A 22,281-nucleotide genomic window follows, 5' to 3' on the forward strand; every position below is an offset into this window, starting at 1 on the left:
GAATGTATGTTTAAATAACTTGACAATTTTTTTTTTTTTGATGTAAGCTGACAATGAGCTTCCTCTGTCTGAAAGACGAGCAGCCGCCACTGATGTATAGTGTATTTTTTTTTTATACACCCTGTAGATGCACCCATATGCAAAATAAACCTGTGTGACGTTCAATGAACTCTAGTGCGATGGTCTGAGTAGCTTTCTTGCTACTAAAAAGAGCTTTTCTGCCAAGCTGTTGGATGAAACAAGACAATAGTTGAGAAAAACAATAAACACAGCCATCTAATATTTATCTGTGACAGCTGAGTGATAGATTAAACTGTCTGCAGTTTGACGACGCAGGCACAGCACACCACGCTTCTCTGCATCGATCACTGACAGTAGACTGAAGTAAATCCAAGATGTTTATCACTTCTATACACTTGAAACCATAACACAAACATAGTGAAAAAAAGATTTAACTTATTTTATAGTAGTTTTAATGAATAATTCCACACTGACACCCTCACAAGATGCTGTTTTCTGCATAATCTCAATAAAAAGTAATGAGATGGTACAAGAATTGTGCTCCAAGAGAGAAATATTTGCCCCAGTTGACTAATATTCTTAAATCAGGAACAGGTAATAAAGCAATGTGTCCTAAATAATAATAATCTCGGCAGAAGTTCAGAACTGACAGCAAATCATATTCCAATAAAGTCTTATTATGTATGCATTAAAATTGTCTGGCAGGGATGTTGTTTTTGTGGTTTAAGAGATGGGTTGGAATAGCATCTGTCGGAGAGATAAATAAATAAAGAAGAAGTGTTATTGATGTGTAACCCTCTCAGACAGTGAAAGGGATTGTCATTATTTTTTGGTTTTAGGAGTGATTTTGTTCGTTTCAGCTTCAAGTATGAATTTTATGTTTTGTGGATTTCTTAAAATGACACACGACGAAGCATAAGAGGCTATTTAACAGTATTTTACTCAAGAAATGAGAATGCAAACGGCAGAACGAGAACCCCAAGTTTATTTTTCCTCTTCATCTTTGACCTCTTTCAGTCACAGCACGGAATGAGAAATGTCACCCTGCAGAATGACTCTGTTATTGTTACATTTTCCACTTGTTTTAATGCTATTTCTTTGCGGCGCCGCGTCCCTTTCATTCTTTGTTGTGAGATGAAATTCGCTTTCTTAAAATGTCAACTCTATTCACACATTATTCCAAAAAAAAAAAAAAAAAAAAAAGGCTAAAACAAAAGATCTTTTCAAAAACCCCTCAGGGTATTTACAGAAAATGCAAAACTGCGTCATAGGATTCATGAATTTTAAAGCTAAGGATCTTTTTTCCTCAGCGAACTTCATTTCAAAAGCCGCTCAGTCAAAGTGGATCATTAATGTAAATAACAAAATGTTTATTTTCTTTCTGCAGTCTGCCTTCACAACATTTTTTTTCCTCCCAACTTTTTGCAGCTGCCGCTTCAGTATATTCTGCGTCAGCTTTTCAAATGTCAGATCTCAGGGTAAGAGATGGATGATCGAAGCTGTCCGAACTTTTGGATGAAGTCAGATCGAGCTTGGACCAGTGCGTCTTCGTCGATGTAAACCGCCGGCCTCCTGGATGTAACGAAGTATTGTACTTTTCTCATGTTCCAGCCCAAAATGTACATGAGGAGTCCACACACAGCTGCAGTGGACCTGCCCACGCCAGCGTTACAGTGGACGTAGACAGTGTGACCGTTCTCCAGAAGGCCGTGGAGGAGGAACACGGCCTGTGGAAGCATCCGGATCCGACCTGCACAACAAACACACAGAACATTAAGGTAAGATAAGATAAGGTGAGATAAGATAAGATAAGATGAGATGAGATGAGATGAGGTGAGGTGAGGTGAGATAATTTAAGATAAGATGAGATAATTTAAGGTAAGGTAATTTAAGATAAGATGAGATAATTTAATTTAAGGTAAGGTAATTTAAGATAAGATGAGATAATTTAATTTAAGGTAAGGTAATTTAAGATAAGATGAGATAATGTAACTTAAGGTAAGGTAATTTAAAATAAGATGAGATAAGATAAGGTGAGATGAGATAAGGTGAGATAATTTAAGGTAAGATAATTTAAGATAAGATGAGATAATTTCATTTAAGGTAAGGTAATTTAAGATGAGATGAGATAATTTCATTTAAGGTAAGGTAATTTAAGACAAGATAAGATGGGATAAGATGATGTGAGGTGAGATAATTTAAGGTGAGGTAATTTCAGGTAAAATGAGATAATTTAATTTAAGGTAAGGTAATTTAAGATAAAATGTGATAATTTAATTTAAGGTAAGGTAATTTAAAATAAAATGAGATAATGTAATTTAAGGTAAGGTAATTTAAGATAAGATGAGATAATTTAATTTAAGGTAAGGTAATTTAAGATAAAATGAGATAATTTAATTTAAGGTAAGGTAATTTCAGATAAGATGAGATAATTTAATTTAAGGTAACGTAATTTAAGATAAGATGAGATAATTTACTTTAAGATAAGGTCATTTAAGATAAGATGAGATCATTTAATTTAAGGTAAGGTCATTTAAGATAACATGAGATAATTTAATGTAAGGTAAGGTAATTTAAGATAAGATGAGATAAGATAAGATAAGATAAGATAAGGTACACCTTATTGATCCCCCAAGGGAGAATTTCAAATGTACAGCAGCACAAGACAATATGCATCAAATACAACACCAGCTAAAATTGCTCAAGCGAAATAAATTGATTTCATATCAATCCGACATATACAAAGACAAAAACGAAGGGAATTTTATCCATAATTTTTATACTTCATATAATTTAAATTTTTTTTTTAGTGAGTTGGTTTTGTAAGCACACAATACAGTTTCAGTTACAGTAGTTATCATTTTCAGTTCACGAAACTGTTTTTTCAATTCTAGTTTTCGTCATTTCGTTAGTTTTCATTAACAATAATAACCTCACATTCATATGTAGAAGTGTTTCCTAAATCCTCATTACCCTCAGTGCTCATGTCAGGTGTTGGTATCCACACATAGACCAGGCCACAGTCTCGGTACAAATCCATCATGGTTTCTGGGGTCATGGCTTCCCCGGGGTTGCGCCTGCAGTCGTAGGAGTTGTTTACCACGTCCCACTCTGTTTGGAAGTTCATTACGGCAGTGATACCCAGTTCATGCTTCATCTTGATGGTCACGTGTTCCACTTGTCGAGGGCAGCTGCCCAGCCAAACCCTTGGTAGGATCCTACAGGCATTAAACATAGATGCACTGATCATTTAGTAGCACTTTTAAGTCATTATAATGATATTTGTCCATGCAGTGACTGGCTAGAAACTAAGTAGATTCAAGTAACTTCCAAAATGATGAAAGAAAATTAAGTGTAGGCAGGCAGTTGGTGACTTCCTTGGATGGGCACTCAACATTTTAACCCTTTCATGGATGAATTATGAGAACCTTAATCAAGATTTTTTTCTTGAGTGATTTTATTCCTCTTTAGGCTTTAAAAAAACAATGCAAATACATTTCTTATGAAGCTATTTTTCGTGGAGTTGAGAAAATTTCCACTTAGCTGGACACCATGTGTATTTTAATTTTTGAGGAAGCAAAGAAACATGCATTTATAGATATACTGTGAGAAAAGTATGAAATAAAAACATTTTAATGCTGCTAATTTGATGTTTTCTTACATTTTAACATACTCTAACACTAGTCATTACTCATTTCATGGAGATAATATGCAAAACCTAACCCTAACTCTAACAATAACAAGGAATTGATTTACACTCAAACATGTTAGATCATGTTTATCAAGAACAGCAAAGTTACAGTAACATTATCAGTTGCAGTGTATGGGATGATGCAAAAGCGTCCAATATGTTGGCTGATATGAAACTAAAACAACAAAATCCATGAATATATAAGAGAACAGCTGTAGGATAGCTGTCCACTGTAGTGACCACTATGCATGAAAGGGTTCATTTGGCTTGGAGCTAAATACTTCCACCCATCAGGGGAAGGCTGACCTTAAAGGGGTCATAGTTTACTAAACCCACTTTTATTAGTCTTTGGTTCATTTATTTGTGTATTTGGACCCTCATAGTTCAGAAAGTTTGAATTTCAACCCTCCAGGTGCTGCAAAGCTATCCTTATATTCATTTAGGCAAAAATCGAGTGGATATCTACAACCTGTTTTAATTCCTCCTTAATTTGTTACATTTTATAACTAGTTACATCATGACATTTGCACATACACTACCAGGCAAAAGTTTGGACTCACCTTCTTATTTAAAAGACATGAGATGGACCACAGATGGCCAACAAGAGCTCAGCATCATTTCGAACTCCTTCCAGACTTTTGGAAAACATTTCAGGTGATTACCTCATGAAGCTCATCAAGAGAATGCCAAGAATGCACAAAGCAGTAATAAAAGCAAAATGTGGCTATTTTGAAGAATCTAAAATATAAAACATACTTTGAGTTTTGTCACACCTTTTTAAACTACATAATCCCATATGTGTTCATTCATAGTTTTGATGCCTTCAGTGAGAATCTACAATGAAAATAGTCTTAAAAATAAAGAAAAACCAGGTGAGTCCAAACTTTTGCCTGGTAGTGTATAAGGTCAAGACTTCCAAGGAACATTTCTCCGAGTACGACATAAGTGTTTATCAGCAGCAGCGGTTGTAGTAAAAACTGAAAATATGTCCAAACTTGGAGCCAATTACCTAAAATTTCCAGTTGTTGGTTGTATTAAAGAGCTACTAACAAGCACAGCCCACAAGGGGGCAGGGTCATATGCATTTAAAGGGCCAGCGCTCAAAATGACCTTTCTGATGTCGTTACTCAGAAAAATTGTTGAAGATGGACCTGTGGAGTTGAATTAATGAAAAATTCAGACCCAAGTATAGCATTTACAGTTTATGTGGAGCACAGAGAAATGTTTTAAAATGCCTAATTCCATTTAAAAAAGCAAAATATCACTCCTTTGAAGCAGGGGTAGGGTTTAGTTCAGGGACCACATTCAGCCCAATATGATCTGAAGTGGTACGAACCAGTAAAATAATAAGTGAAAAATGTAAAATTACATTATGAAAATGTTTACATCTACAAAGTTTCCTTAACAGTGTGAATAACATAGACTACCTGAAATGTCTTAAGAAAAATAAGTGGAATTTTAACAATATTATGTCTCAGTTTGTCATTTACACATGTCCTTACAGATCACAGTGGATCTACAAATACACAAAACATTTAGTAACAGACAGAATATCGTTAAAATTACACTTCTCTGAAGGCTTTTCAGGTTTTTCATGTGTTCAAGTTATTTGCATTTTTTGTGAAATGATAGTTTGCACATGTAAACATATTCATGTAATTACCTCCGCCAAGGAGGTTATGTTTTTGCCAGGGTTTGTTTGTCTGTTTGTCTGTCCGTTAGTGTGCAACATAACTCAAAAAGTTATGGACAGATTTTGATGAAATTTTCAGGGTTTGTTGGAAATGGGATAAGGAAGAAATGATTAAATTTTAGTGGTGATCGGGGGGGGGGGCACTGATCAGCCTTGGCGGAGGTCTGCGCTCTCCGAGTGCTTCTAGTTTTCCTTTTTTTTTTAACACAAAAAAATTTGGAGTTGTTATTATTACCCCGCCCCCCGAAGGGGAGGCAAGGGGTAATGTTTTTGGTTCGGTTTATTTGTTTGTTTGTTAACACTCTAGCAGTAAAACTATTGGTTGTATTCATATCAAATTTGGTTTATAGATTGCCAGCGACCAAGAATAGTTCGTCATAGTTAAATTTTTTTAATGAATTTTGTAATTTTTTTCCCCCATTTACTTATAATGGGTGACATTTCACATGTCTGTAGCAGCAAATTGGTTGAATTCATACCAAACTGGGTTTATAGATTGCCAGTGACCCAGAATGGATCTCATTACATTTTGGGAAAAGTAGGTCAAAGTTATACATTTTTAAAATCAGAAATTTTATCGTAAAGTGCGAATGGGAATTCCACGCAGAGACCAAGCAAAAGCAGTTTCTCACAGATTTGGCAAGAAAACAAACCAAATCACTACAACGTAAAATTCTCCAGTCCACCAGAATTGGTTTAAAGAATGAGTATATTCAGTGGAAGGAGGTAAAGGAGACATTTTAGTTCAGTACTCACAAAGAAACAGTCAAATTGCAACAAACGTCCTGCCCCCTCAAATAAAAGTTTCTGAAGACACACTCTAGAAGCAAAACTATTGGTTGAATTCATACTAAATTTGGTTTACTGATCGCCAATGACCCAGAATAGATGTGATAACATTTTGGGAAAAGCAGGTCCAAGTTTAAATTTTTTATTAATTTTTTTAAATCTTTTTTTTCCCCTTTTACTTATGAGCGAAATTTCAAATGTCTGTAGCAGCAAAACTATTGGTTGAATTCATACCACATCGACTTTATAGATTGCCAGTGACCCAGAATGGATCTCATTACATTTTGGAAACAGTAGGTCAAAGTTCTGACTTTTTATGAATTTTTTAAAATTTTCCCATTTACTTATAATGGGCGAAATATGTGCGAGGGGTGGGGTTTGTGGGTTAGAGGTTATTATGATAGTATTTTATTGGTCTGACCCTCTTGAGGTTATATTGGTCTATATGTGGAACCTGAACTAAAATGATTTTAACATCGTTGATTGTTAATATGTTCAGTGTAATTTTTGCATTTCATAAATTCATCCCACGGGCCAAATTGGACCCTTTGGTGGGCCGGTTTTGTCCCGAGGGCCACATGTTTGACACCTGTGCCTTAGAGGGTCACTAATAAGACAAGAGTTCAGCTCCATCTGTCTCCGTCTCCTTTGCCCCCCCCCCCCCCCCCCCCCCCCCCCCCTCTGAGCGGTGCTGTTGTGTTGACCTCTGGCCCGCTCCTCCAGACCACTGTGGTCCCAGGCACACTTCACTCAGTGCTCATTAACATGCATGGAGTCAACAGCAAGACAAGGTGACATAAAAACGGAAGGAAGGGAGGGCGATGTTAATCTGTGATATCCCACAGTGACATTGAGGACTCTGGTTTTCACTCGCTGTTACGAGACAACCTCGGTTTTTACTTTAAAATGTACCCAATGACATCGTAGGTGATTCAGCTGTTTATAGCTGCTGCTTGGAGACGACACTCCGCTACACTGAGGGTTAATCTGAAACGAAGACCATAAAGCAATCAAATGTAGCTTCTAATTTTATGTCGGCGTGGGAGTGACAGACGTATCATCAAGACATCCCTTCTGTCTCATGTTGAGCTCTGTGGAGTTCAGCTTTACAACTGCCTCATAACTGAAATAAATCACACCATGTAAGCATGTCACAATGGTTCAGTTCAACACTAATGAAAACTCATTAGAAGAACGGTTGTCCGACCCGTAAACCTTTTCTACATCTGATACAGAGTGAGTTAACCTGTAAAAACCCAAACATCTACTGGTGACCAAAACCATCTATTGATCTAAACCGTTTAATACCTGTTGATCCACTAATTCTATCAATACATGTAAATAATTGGTGTAAAATACAGTTTGTCGTCTTTTTATTGTCATCAGATATGATGCATTTGGACGTTCAGAGGCTCCGTAGTGAACATGGAAACACCGTCATCTTCTACAACACTAGTCGCTTTTCCATTGACCCTCAAATTGCACGAATATAACTTGAGCATGAAAATTTACCGAATGGAAAAAAGACAGTTTTGCCAAAATTCTAATTTTTCAATTAAACGTTTTTGCTCTGGCTTAAGTTGGTTTATCAGGTATAGCGCAATTGGTATGTCACTCAAAACTGCAATGGAAAGACCTTTTTCCACAACTAGAGTCACACAAATAAAAAAAAATAAAACAGACTTTTGACAGACGTTACAAGAAGCAAAGAAGAAGAATTTTAAAAGAAACATGGAGCGGTATGTGTGGACACACCAGGAAACTGAGTCATTTCATTAATTAAAACCCCTTTAGCCCTATCAGCCTGCCCGCGGGCCAAAAAAATTATATTAATATTCATCTACTATAAAAATATAATAAATCAGGACAATGAATGTTTTTTTCAACTTTTGCTCAAAGTTTAGACCCTAATGTTAATAAAAGTACATCAAAAGTGTATTTTAGTGCAAACTTTAATGTTCAAACATGATTTTTAATCTTTGTGGGGTGAAATATACGCTATTAAAAATCTCAGACACGAACAGTTAATTTATGCATATCATCGTCAATCCAGCCAAAAAAAAACAGGCGAAGATAAATAAGTTCCAAATTCTCTTTTAGTTTGTTACAGTTTACTCAGGCATAGTAATAGATACAATATTTTAGACAATGGGAATAGATTCTGTGAGGTCTGTAAATGTCCATAGACACCAAGAACATCCATATGAACCTTATTATTGTGAAGTAATTCTTCATTTACTTTGGGTATGTCTGTTTAGGCGTTTTTCCCCTGAAAATATGGTCAGGGTTAAACAGGTTAATAATAATAATAATAATAATAATAATAATAATAATAATAATAATAATAATAATAATAATAATACATTTTATTTATAGGCGCCTTTCTTGGCACTCAAGGACACCATACAGTAAAACAGTAAACAGGAGAGTATAAAACAAACAATAAAACAGAGTAAAAAATAAAAGGCAGGTTAAAAAAATTGGACAATGCAATTGTGTTCAAAAAGAAAAAACAGATCTAAACAAATGGGTTTTGAGTTTGGATTTGAAAAGAGGGAGTGAGGTGATATTTCTGTACGTGTTTAGTACGGGATAGAGGGGTAATATATAATAACAATGAATATATCTGGAAATCAACACGATATTTATGTTTGTTGCCGTGTTTATGGAATGACTTCATGTGTCATCTCACGATAATAAAGAAACAAATCACTGCATTTGTTATTTAACGGAAAAACCAGCATTACGCACTGCTGTTTTTTCAACATTTATTAAATATCGATAAAGTTTTGCACATATGTCCAATGGAAAAGTGACTATTGATTCACCAGTAAAACCCATGGAGCTGGATCAATGACAGTGGATGAAGACACTTGGTTTATGTTCAGTTAATGATAGATTTAGCTAAAAAACAAAAAACAAAACAAAACTCCCTTTTTCTTCAGTTTTCTCTGTTTTGATATAATAACTCTCAACTTTAATCTGACCGTTTATGAACATCTACATGATCAGTAAATTCGACATCGGAAAATACCATATTTTCACTGAAAAACATAAAATACAGAGAATAATATTATAATAAATGGTGATCAATCACTTAAGAAAAGTTAAATATAAAGGAAAAATATTTTGGAAGTACCACATAAATAGCAGTGGGTGTTTAGGGGTTAACGGCTTTGAGACACTGCAGAGGTGGGTGTGTATGAGGGGATACACAGATGCAAGGTCTGAGCGACTGCTTTAAAAACCTATTAATAGTCCAGATAGATGGGCACAGGGCTTCCTCCTGAACACAGGTCCCTGACATAAACCTTGTAAGGTCTTCAGGCACAAATTAAAACCTTGTTGCACCAGTCAAGTCTGTTCATTCTCATGCACATTATGTGCCTGTTGCCTCAGGGTCCTGAGCTAATTTCTTCACCGCCTCGTTCACCATATGTTGAACAGGCAATATGCCTTTAGAAAAGAAGGTCATGCTTTCATACTGATGGCTTCAATCACTATATGTGTGTGTAAATGTGTTTTTTTTTTTAATTATCTTTAACCCATAAAGATCCAGTGTTACTTTTGTAGCAGTTCCCAAATAAAATGTTCTCTACAGTTCACCTTTCTTAAATGATTTATCACCATTTATGTTAATACTATCCTCTGTCTTCTGTGTTTTTTCAATGAGAACCATGCATTTTGTTGTATTTAATTTAGTGATCATATAGATGTTTATAGAGGCTTAAATTAACCCTTTCATGCATAGTGGTCACTACAGTTGACAGTTACTCTACAGCTTTGCTCTTGTATATTCATGGGTTTTGTTGTTTTAGTTCCATATCAACCAACACAGTGGACACTTATGCATCATCTCATAAACTGCAATTCATACCATTATTGTAACTTTGCTGTTCTTGATTGGTTCTTGAGTGGAAATCAATTGTTAATATTTATTTTTTGCATATTATCTCCATGAAGTGAGTAATAACTAGTATTAGAATATGTTAAAATGTGAGAAAACATCAGATTAGCTACATTAAACATGGTTTCATTTCACTGTTTTCATATCACTTGATGATATTGGGTTTTAAATACATGTTTCTTTGCGTCAAGAATAAAATTCATGGTGTAGCTGAGTGGACGTTTTTGTAACTCCATGAAAAACAGGTTGATTTAAAAAAAATTTCAATCACATTGTTTTTTTTTTTCATGCCTAAAGAGGAATAAAAACACTCAGGAAAAAAAAAAAAAATCTTGATTAAGGTTCTCATAATTCATGCATGAAAGGGTTAAAGTTGAGGGTTATTATATCAGAAACAGACAAAACTGAATAAAAAGTGACTTTTTCAGCTAAATCTATTTCTAACAACATAAACCAAGTGAGAAAAGATATCAATAAGTAAACATAAAAACAAGTGGGTCCATCCACTGTCATTGATTCAACTCCTATGGTTCTACTGGTGAATCAGTGTTATAGAACAGGGCTTCTCAAACTTTTTCCACACCAAGGACCGCTTTATCATAAAAAAATAAAAAATAAAAAATCACGGACCACCAAACCAGCCAGCCAGTTTCCCTCTCCCACCCTAACCCCCCCTTTTTTAAAACAGCCTATATTACAATATTATTATATTTTGACCTTGTGGAATTCAAAACTATTCAAATAATGTATAAAGCAAAGAATAACTTACTACCGGGCAATATTCAATAAATGTTTTGTGAAAGAGAGGGAGGCTATGATATAAGGGGAAAGTTAAATTTAAAGATTCATAAAGTACGCACTATGTTAAAAAGTTTCTGTATCACCATCTGTGGAGTAAAATTGTGGAACAAATTGTGTGTGGAGATAAAACAAATATCAAACATAATTCAGTTTAAAAAAAGATATAAAAAAAAAAAGATTCTTGAGAGGTACAGTACTTAATAATGACAATAAGGACTGTTTGTTTATGGATGATGGTTCGACATATAAAACAACTCTAAATACTATAGTCCTACAAAAACAAGCAATATGTATTATCAATAAGGCCGGTTACTATGAACATACTAATGAATTGTTTATGAAATCTCATATTATGAAATTGAATGATTGAGTTTACTATAAAATAATGCAAATAATGTATAAAGCCAAATTAAAGTTACTCCCTGTCTGTGTACAAAGGTTCTTCTCAACACATGAGTTTAAATATGATTTGCGAGATGTTTGTAAATTTGTTGTACAAAAAGCTAAAAAAGAGACAAAAAGAAGATGTACATATGTTGTTGGAGTTAAACTATGGAATGAGGCCAGTATGGATTTAAGAATGTGTAGCCCATTTTTGATATTTAAAAAAAAAGGTACATAAGGCAATTTTTGAAGGATACAACTGTTAAGCTCTAACAAGTAACAGGAAAATTATTTATTTATGAGTCTACATTAAATTACCATTAATTTGGTGGTTAAGTTTTCTATTTCTCTGGTTTATTTTCACCTTTTTATGTTTCGCTTATTTGTTTGCTTGGATACATTGTTTTTTTTTTGTTTTTTTTTTTCTTTTTCCTATATTGGATGCTGGGTAGCTGAATTTGTTATGTAGCACATGCATTAATATAAGCATTCTGCTTCTGCCTGTACCTTTTCAGTCATAACCTGTTGGAAATGTTTGTAATGTTTGAAGTGCTGTTGTTGACACTGGTTATTATGTGATGACTGAATAAAGAATTTCATCATCATCAGTGATGTTGTACTGATAAATCTGCTGTAATTATTGAAGAAAATGGTTGAATTGTTGAGTCTGTTTGTATGACTGGACTGCCATGATCATATTGTTGGGTGTAATTCAGTTACTGCATTATGTATTTGTTGTGGCTTGATGTTAAAATTAGGAAAATATTATTGTTTGACTCTTGTATCAAGTGAGCGATACAGGTGTAAAAGCACTGAGGGGTACGATTAAATAAGTTTATACTTTTTCCTACTCCTTTTCGACCGTGCAAAATTCAGACTTGTATGTGCTTGGAGATAGATTCTGTCCATTTGAATGTTTTATTTTGTTTTTATTTTGTTTTTTTTTGTTTTTGTTTTTTTTGCATGTTCGAAATAAATAAATAAATCAAATCAAATATTTTGTATATTACAAATTAAGTCCGTGTATATTACAAATGATGCTAACAGCTTGATGCTAACAGAATGTCTTTGCACCTTGTTGCTAACATTGGTTGTCATTTCTCCAGCTTTTGTCTTTAGTCACTGATCCATTGTCGTATTTTAGAACTGTTCAAGTCACTCGTTGTTTTTGATTAGTTACCTATTCTATGTCATTTCCACCATAATTCACAAGTAACTAGAGGTTTTTGATATGACAATAGGTAACCTAGGTAACCTAACTGTATATTGACTTTGATGGAAAACGTGGGTTTGCATAGACAAATTCAATAAAAGTCTAGTCTTATGCTTATTTAGGCTACATTTGATTCGTGTTTAATTTAGAAAACAATTATCTATACTTGTAATTTTGCTTTGGAAGTCAGATGAGGGTGATTTGAGAAACACTGATATAAATTTGACTTTTTTATGATGTCCTCTTGTGGACCACTTGGGGGCACTTGCGGACCACACTTTGAGTATCACTTATAGAAGATGACAGTGTTTCCATGTTCACTACGCAGCCCCTGAACGTCCAAATAGGTCATATCTGATGACCATGAAAAGATGACAAACTGTATTTTACGCCAATTATTTACATGTATTGATAGGATTAGTGGTTAAGAAGTTATTAAATATTTTAGATCAGCAGATGGTTTTGGATTCCATCTTAACCCATACAGACTCAGTGTTTTGTGTCACTTCCCAAATAATTTTTTCTCTCTATTTAACCTTCCCTAAATGATTTATCACCATTTTATTCTAATATTATCGTCTGAATTTTGCATTTTTTCACTGAAAATCATCTCTTTTCCTATATTTAATTCACTGATCATGTAGATGTTCATCAAACCTCAGATTAAAGTTGAGGGTTATTTGATCAGAAACAGAAAACTGAAGAAAAGTGACTTTTTCAGCAAAATATATCATTAACTGAACATAAACCCAGTGTCTCCATCCACTGCCATTGATTCAACTCCATGGGTTTTACTGATGAATCAATGTTGTAGAAGATGTAATTTTACTTTTTTCTTGTTTTCATTTTACATCTGGCCCACTTTGGCCTGAATCATTTTAACCCATAAAGACTCAGAGCTACTTCTGTGTCAGTTCACAAATGAATTTTTCTCCATATTTAACCTTTATGTGATAAATCACCTTTTATTATAATATTGTCCTCTGTATTTTGCATTTATCCCCCCATGAAAATCAAATATTTTCCTATATTTAATTCATTGATCATGTAGATGTTCATTAAAGCTCAGATTAAAGTTGAGGGTTATTACATCAAAAACAGAAAACTGAAGAAAAAGTGACTTTTGCAGTAAAATCTATCATTAACTGAACGTAATTCAAGCATCTCCATCCACTGTCATTGATCCAACTCCATGGGTTTTACTGGTGAATCAATGTTGTAGAAGATGATGGTGTTTCCACGTTCACTACGGAGCCTCTGAACGTCCAAATGGGTCATATCTGATGACCATGAAAAGATGACAAACTGCATTTTACACCAATTATTTACATGCATTGATAGGATTTGTGGTTAAGAAGTTATTAAATATTTTAGAACACTGGATAGTTTTGGTCGCCAGTTGCTGTTTCGGTCTTTAGGGGTTATGAATAATCCTAAATGAACCAAATTAGATGTAGCTCACTAACTATGTCTATGAATAATGCAAATACGTACATGCTGCTATAACTTCAGAATCCAATATGATGACCTTTTTGGACGGACTAATTTGCATACATTTATTATAAACAATAAAGTTCCCAAAACGGCCAAAAACAACAACTGAATATGGCCCGACTCACCGTGACACTGAATAAATTAGAAAGAAAAATAGCCAAGGGCAGAGGATGAGGGTGTTTGATAGTTAATGTGTGCAGTGCAGTGAAACTAAATGGACCGAAGCTGCAGTTAAAACTCAACTGGGAGAATTCAGTTTAAAAAAAAACACAAAGAAATGGGTACGAAAGGGTGGTTCTGTCTGTTCTGTGGGAGAAGAAACACTGATATGAAGAGGAAAGTTTTCTGTAATAGATTCAGTATCAAAATGCTGGAGGATTCCGACTTCCAATAAGAATACCCGGCGGAAAAATGCACAAACTGCTGAAAATGTTTGAAATGAGATATGACCAGAAGAGCCGGCGTGCTTCGCTTCTGTTGTTATAGAAACAATCAGACTTGGTGGACATTCATTGGCCTCGGTGGACCTCATTAATTTCATAGTAATATTAAATTTAATAAGCGCATCAGATTTCACTTTCGTGACGACAGCAAACCTCCAGCAGGCATGTCATTTCATTAAACTGGGGAAGAAATTAAAATTAAAATTACTAGAAGACCTTTAAGAAAAGTCAAGTGCAGGTTCTGGATTTTTTTTTTCATCAAAGACAAAGAATTAATGAATATAAATGTACAAGTAATTGAATAGCAAATATAGACATCTAAGTAACAGCGTAAGTTTGGGAAATCCACTAGTTTCTTTTTGTTAAGTTAAATAACGTCACTCTTATGTGTTTGCAGTAAATGTAAAGCTAGTTCCAGCAGCCAGTCATGTTAGTTTGTAGTATATGGATTGTTTAACTCCTTAAAACCTGACGTGTCATCACTGACACATGCACATGCAGTTTGGATGGCTGTAACTCTTTCACTGTTTGTGCAATTTGAGAAATTCCAACAGTTTCTGAAACCTGAGATGTTGTGCTTTATAGGCTTTATTGGGTTATTACTGTAATTTATTTATTTATGTATTTTTTTCTTTTTCTTTTATGGGCTCAGCTGGCTGACAGGCAGCTGTCTGTACCGATAAGGCCGCAGCCGACACCAACTGTACTCCCAGTCATCATTGCCCATTTTTCTGACACCTTTGCTTGTGTATCCTCTTTTATTTGGACATTTTACCAGGGAGTATCTCACACTACTTTTTTTTTTTTTTTACTACTTGTCTTGTCCAGCGTCCCAACAGCAGAATGGTAGTCTGGTTCCTCCCGGTGCTGAACAAATTTGCTTTGCCAAGGGTAACTTCATAAAGTATATGAAGCGCCCTTTGATATTCTACTGTGTTTATTATGAGTTTTGTTGAACCACATTTTGATACTGGACCTGACATGGGGGGTGGGGGTAGAAGAAGGGGAGAGAACAAGAGAGAAGAAGGTGGCGAAGACCCTCACAAGAAAGTATCAACAATACAAACAGTAACAACCATGGAGACAATTATAATGGAAAGAATAACTACAACCAGAACTGAGTAAACTGGGCAGAAGAGAGAGAAAAAAAACAAAACTACAAAAAAAACAAAACAAAACAACAATAATGAAATACATAAGACCTATGAAATGATGAATATAAGAAAAGAAAGCATGAACAAAATATCGTACGCCATGTTCGCACAAATAATACCTATAACAAATAATACCAGTAACAAATCTATTATATTAAATATTACTGTAATTTAACTCACGCCTCTACTGGAAGCTGGAGAAGAAGCTGTTTTAGCTGTATTATACAACATGAAGTAAATTGTAAATGATAGCAAGATTTTGAAAGATCTGGAAAAAAGTGTTCTGGAAAAATGGGCAAACAGACTTACTCACAGTATATTTTCAAACCTTTTTATAGTCAAAACAAGTGGCTCCAGGCTCAACAAACCCCGCCCCTCACACATATTGTAGCTTATTTTGGCATTGATCCAGCTGATGTCATCATATCTGTATGTGTGCTGATGTCAGCATAACAATTGCCTCTATATATGTGGCAAATTTGAAGTAAATTTAAACAAAATTTATGTTTTTATAGACATTTAAAATTTTGCCCTTTATAAGTAAATAAGAGAAAAAAAGATATAAAAAAATTCCTAAAAAACTTTAACTTTGACCTACTTTTCCCAAAATGTAACCATGTCTATTCTGGGTTACTGGCAATCTATAAACCCAATTTGGTATGAATTCAACTTATAGTTTTGCTGCTACAGACACTTGAAATTTTGCCCATTATAATAAATGGGAGAAAAAAAAGATAGAAAAAAAATCATAAAAAATTTTAACTTTCACCTACTTTTCCCAAAATGTAATCACGTCTATTCTGGGTCACTGGCAATCTATAAACCCAGTTTGGTATGAATTCAACCCATAGATTAGCTGCTAGAGTGTTAAACAAAGAAACAAACAAACTGAACCAAAAACAATTCCCCTTGCCTCCCCTTTGGGGGCTGGGGTAATAAAAAAAATAAAGTCCATTATAGGCTTAAAGTTTAACCCAAAAAGACCCAGCACAATTTTTATGTTAGTTCCCAAATGAAATTTTCTCTATATCCAACCTTTCTTGAGTGATTTATCACCATTTATTATAATATTATCCTCTGTATTTTATCAGTATAAATCAGGTATTTTCCTGTATTTAATTTACTTGCCATGAAAACGTTCATAAAAGCTCAGATTAAAGTGGACAATTATTTTATCAAAAACAGAGAAAACCAAACTGAGTATAAATCATGTCTTTCCATCCACTGTCATTGATCCAACTCCATGGGTTTTACCAGTGAATCAATGTTGTAGAAGATGATGGTGTTTCCATGGTAACTACGGAGCCTCTGAACGTCCAAATGGGTCATATCTGATGACCATGAAAGGATGACAAACTGTATTTTACACCAGTTTACATGTATTGATAGGATTAATAGATCAACAGTTTAGATCAGTCGATGCTTTTTGTCAGTGATGGATGTTTGGGTCTTTATGGGTTAAAACGTGGCAACTGCAGAATAATGACAAGAATTGATCGGTCGTGTCAGTCCCACGAAATAGTCTTTTCTGTCATTACCTGGAAAAGTGCATGGCCTTCTGCCCAGCCACAGAGAAGTAGAAGTCGGTGGTGTGCTTCATCTCATCTGTGTGTCCCGTTTGTTCGATCCAGTGACCAATCGGGTGACAATAAACTCCATCAACCACATTCTTCTCCTCAAACGAACAGCATCTGTCATGAGTCGGACCACTGCCTGGTGATAAATAAGAGGAACCTTAGCACATGTTAGTGAGAGTACCACCTGAGTAAAAACACCTCTGGACTCTAGAAGACCTCTGAAGGTGAGCGGTGGTATCTGGAACCAAGATGTCAACAGCAGATCCTTTAAAGGGGTCATATTGTACTAAACCCACTTTTATTAGTCTTTGGTATAAAATGGAAAAATAACCCGCTATGTTTTCTATTTGAAGCAGAAAACATGACACCATAAAACAGGAGCTTTACAACTTTACAAGTTAATAATCTTTTGCTACTTTTAAGCAATTTTCAGCTTTTCTTAAACATTTCCATCTCAATTTATTTAATACTAATCCTCAAAAACCAAGAACTAACCTCAAGAGTGAAATACTGTATATTAACACCACTTTAACCCATAAAGACCCAAACAGCCACTGGTGACCAAACTCATCTGCCAGTCTTAACTGTCTCCACTTTATTGTTTATAATAAATGTACGCAAATTAGTCAGTCCAAAAAGGTCATTATCTTGGATTCTGAAGTTATAACAGCATGTAAGTATTTGTATAATTCACAGACATAGTTAGTGAGCTACATCTAATTTGGTTCATTTGGGATTATTCTTAACCCATAAAGACCCAAACAGCAACTGGTGACCCAAACCATCTATGGATCTAAAATGTTTAATACCTGTTGATCCATTAATCCTATCAATACATGTAAATAATTGGTGTAAAATACAGTTTGTCATCTCTTCATGGTCATCAGATATGATCCATTTGGACGTTCAGAGGCTCTGTGGTTACCGTGGAAACACTGTCATCTTCTACAACATTGATCCGCCAGTAAAACCCATGGAGTTTGATCAATGACTGTGGATGGAGATGCTTGAATTATGGTTAGTTAAGGATATATTTTACTGCAAAAGTCAGATTTTCTTCAGTTTTCTGTTTTTGATATAATAACCCTCAACTTTAATATGCGCTTTAAGGAACATCTACATGATCAGTGAACAAAATATAGGAAAATACTCAATTTTCATGGTGGGAAAAATGCAAAATACAGAGGATAATATTATAATAAATGGTGATTTATCACTTAAGAAAGGTTAAATATAGAGGAAAAATTCATTTGGGAACTGATACAAAAGTAGCACTGGGTCTTTAAGGGTTAAAATGATTCAGGCCAGGGGTGTCAAATTCATTTTACTTCAGGGGCCCCATTCAGCCCAGTATGATCTCAAGTGTGCCAGATATTAAATAATAACAGGAAAAAAGTTAAATTACATCATGGAAATCTTTACATCTACAAAGTTTCCTTAAAAATGTAAATAACATGAACATCCTGAAATGTCTTAAGAGAATAATGTGCAATTTTAACAATATTATTTGGACGTTCAGAGGCTTCATAGTTACCGTGGAAACATCGTCATCTTCTACAACATTGATTCACCAGTAAAACCCATGGAGTTGAATCAATGACCGTGGACGGAGATGCTTGAACACTTTCAGTCGCTGGAACTGAATATTGGAACAGTTTACCGCTCAACATAAGAGACTCACAATCATATGCTTCCTTCAAATCACAACTTGAACATTGGATGAAGGAAAACCAAGCCTGTGATCGTCAGTAGATCATCCTCACTGTGTTGTTCTATGTGTTTTTATGATTTGCCTTTTTGTCACCTGCCTCGGGATTACAGATGGAAATTAGCACTGTTGCTACAATCTGGCATATTTACAGCTGCAATTGTTGTAGATGTTCATTCATATGCACTAATAAGTAAGTAAGTAAGTAAGTAAGTAAGTAAGTAAATAAATAAAAATATAGGAAAATACCTGATTTTCACTTGAATAATGCAAAATGCAGAGGATAATATTATAATAAATGCTGATAAATCACTCAAGAAAGGCTAACTAGAGAGACAAATTAATTTTTTTAACTGCCACAAAAGTAGCCTTTAGGGCAGGGGTGTCAAACTCATTTTAGTTCAGGGGCCACATTCAGCCAAATTTGATCTGCAGTGGGCCGAACCAGTAAAATAATAACATAATAATATATAAATAATGTCAACTCCAAACTTTTCTCTCTGTTTTAGAGCAAAGAAAGTACTTTTACATTATGAAAAGGTTTACATCTACAAACTGTCTTTTCAAAAGATGTGAAATACGTGAACAAACTGAAAAAATAAGTGTAATTTTAAGAATATTACACCTCAGTTTATCATTTACACATGTACATTATAACTTACAGATCACAGTGGATCCACAAATACACAAAACATTTAGTAACAGGCAGAATGTTCTTTAAATTTGTACTGACTTCTCTGAAGACATTTCAGGTTGTTCATATTTACCTCCGCCAAGGAGGTTATGTTTTTGCCAGGGTTTGTTTGTTTGTTTGTCTGTCTGTTTGTTTGTCTGTCCGTTAGTGTGCAACATAACTCAAAAAGTTATGGACAGATTTGGATGAAATTTTCAGGGTTTGTTGGAAATGGGATAAGGAAGAAATGATTAAATTTTGGTGGTGATTGGGGGTGGGGGGGCCCACGGGGGGGCCCATTTCCAACAAACCCTGAAAATTTCATCAAAATCTGTCCATAACTTTTTGAGTTATGTTGCACACTAACGGACAGACAGACAGACAGACAGACAGACAGACAGACAAACCCTGGCAAAAACATAACCTCCTTGGCGTGGGGGGGCCCACGGGGGGGGCCACTGATCAGCCTTGGCGGAGGTCTGCGCTCTCCGAGTGCTTCTAGTTGTTCAGGTTATTCACATTTTTTGCGAAATTATACTTTATTTTAGTGTAAATACATGAAAATATTTACATCTACAAAGAGAAAAATTTGGAGTTGTCATTATTTATATGTTGTTATGATAGTATTTTACAGAATCCCGCCCACTTGAGATTGAATTGGTCTGAATGTGGAACCTGAACTAAAAGGATTGTTAATATCTTAGTGTAATTTTTGCATTTCACAAATTCATCCCACAGGCCACATTAGACCCCTTGACGGGCCAGATTTGGCCCCCGGGCCGCATGTTTGACACCTGTGCTTTAGGGTCTTTATGGGTTAATATCAAACTGCACTACAAATAATTTCACTTCTTAATCATTGGCTCTTACTATAATTAAATAATCGTATATAATTGCATACATTACACTGTGATTTTCCTATTTTGAGCTCATACATGTGCTCTGAATACTAGAACATTCAGCCTGTAATCACAGATGAGAAGTGGGTCTTTGTCGCCATCATGCGGTGGTTCGGCTACATTACATAATGTAAACAAATATGGCGGAGTTGTTTTTGTGCATGAAACCCACGCAAATGAAAACCTGTAAAAAAAAAACAACAAAATCAAAAAACTGTTTACCTTCAAAGACGTAAGTGCCTCCGACTCTTTTGACAAACTTGAACCACAGTGGGTCTGTCCACGGCTCCTCCAGCTCCACGTCACAGACCCACAGACACGGTTCATGCGTGGATAGAACCTTCTGTGAGGCTGTCATCAGAACCGCTCTGTTCGGATCCCAGTGGCCCATTTCAGGCCGGGAACCCACGGCAAACACCTCCACATCCTGGGACTCCGGAGTGAGGACGACCCCGAATCTGAACAACATGTTCCACCCCAGACTCTAATATTTACCCACTAGAGTTTATTTTCCACGACGGACTTTGGATACGATTCTATAACCTGTTCACGAGTGACCCTTCTGCTCTTTAGTCCAGTCTAAAAATAACTCAGTCTGTTTTTTTCTAACGGCGCAGTCTGTTGCAAAGATGGGTAAAAAATAAAGAGGTCTTACTTTGTCAAAAGAAACAAACACCACAAGTAAATACATTTTATCGACCAGTGCAGTGGTTCCCAACCTTTTTTGGCTCGTGACCCTATTTTAACATCACAAATTTCTGGTGACCCCAGACATTCAAAACGGACACTTTTTTTTTTTTTTTTTTTTTTTTTTTTTTTTTTTTTTTTTTACTACAATTCATTTGTTTTTGATCATGTAATAGTTTGCTCTATTATGTTGGAAACAAATGTTGATTTTAGACAACATTTAGTCTATATAATGTATATTATTATGGACAGAGGCAGAAAAGCCAGGTGTAGATTACTGCACAAAGTGAGAATTTTATTTTCCTTGGTCAGGGTATGTACAGTCAGTCCAGGTTGGATTTACAGGGCTGACAATTAATACTGAACAAACAAGAACTCAAACTATGAATTATGAAAGAGCTGCAGCATCTGAAACTGACCACAATGAACATTTGACAGATGAACAGAACCACAGTGCTGCAGTTTCAGCTTCACAGTTTGTCATGTCTTATGGATTATGATTGTCTCTGTCAAGTTACCATATATTTTTTATTAGAAAGTTGTTTTTTTTAAATCAATTGCTAGAAATGTCAGGCGACCCCAAGGTTGAAAAACACTGGACTAGTGGGATGAAAAAATTGTCGTAATTTGTTGTAAAAGACTTATAACTTTCCTAAAACTGTTATAAGTAGCATCACCTCCTATAACTACATCAGTGAAATTGATATTTTCTATGTATTGATGCTGTCATAACTACTGGTGGGGGAGTTGTGTATATTAACTATATGCATTTGTAATATATATTCCAATAAAGGAGTTATGTTTTGCTTTTTTTTAATGGAATTATGCATTTAAAACATTTCCCTGTGGTCGACATAAACTGTAAATGCTATGTTTGGGTCTGAATTCTTCTTCTTTTTTTTTTTAATTCTACTTTCTTTTTAATCTAACTTATTCTTAGCTATTTACACTGTGCATTTATTTATTTATTGTTGATGTGGTATGACTGTTTCTGTGGAGCGTTGACCATATTTTGAATATTCCCTTGGGGATTAATAAAGTAAATCTATCTATCTATCTATCTATCTATCTATCTATCTATCTATCTATCTATCTATCTATCTATCTATCTATCTATCTATCTATCTATCTATCTATCTATCTATCT

General features: G+C 34.9%; 1 protein-coding gene across 1 annotated transcript; it reads right to left on the reverse strand.

The window, feature by feature from the left end:
* Positions 1 to 580: 580 nt before the first annotated feature.
* epm2a (EPM2A glucan phosphatase, laforin) lies at positions 581 to 21,134 on the reverse strand. Its single transcript, XM_030127798.1, has 4 exons — positions 20,670 to 21,134; positions 17,129 to 17,303; positions 2,995 to 3,239; positions 581 to 1,771 (listed from the first exon to the last, which is right to left on the reverse strand). The coding sequence occupies exons 1-4, from the start codon at positions 20,914 to 20,916 to the stop codon at positions 1,488 to 1,490; spliced, it is 951 nt and encodes a 316-aa protein (XP_029983658.1). The 5' UTR covers positions 20,917 to 21,134; the 3' UTR covers positions 581 to 1,487.
* Positions 21,135 to 22,281: the final 1,147 nt, after the last annotated feature.

Source organism: Sphaeramia orbicularis, chromosome 24 (genome assembly GCF_902148855.1).
Source record: "Sphaeramia orbicularis chromosome 24, fSphaOr1.1, whole genome shotgun sequence".
Classification (NCBI taxonomy): domain Eukaryota; kingdom Metazoa; phylum Chordata; class Actinopteri; order Kurtiformes; family Apogonidae; genus Sphaeramia; species Sphaeramia orbicularis.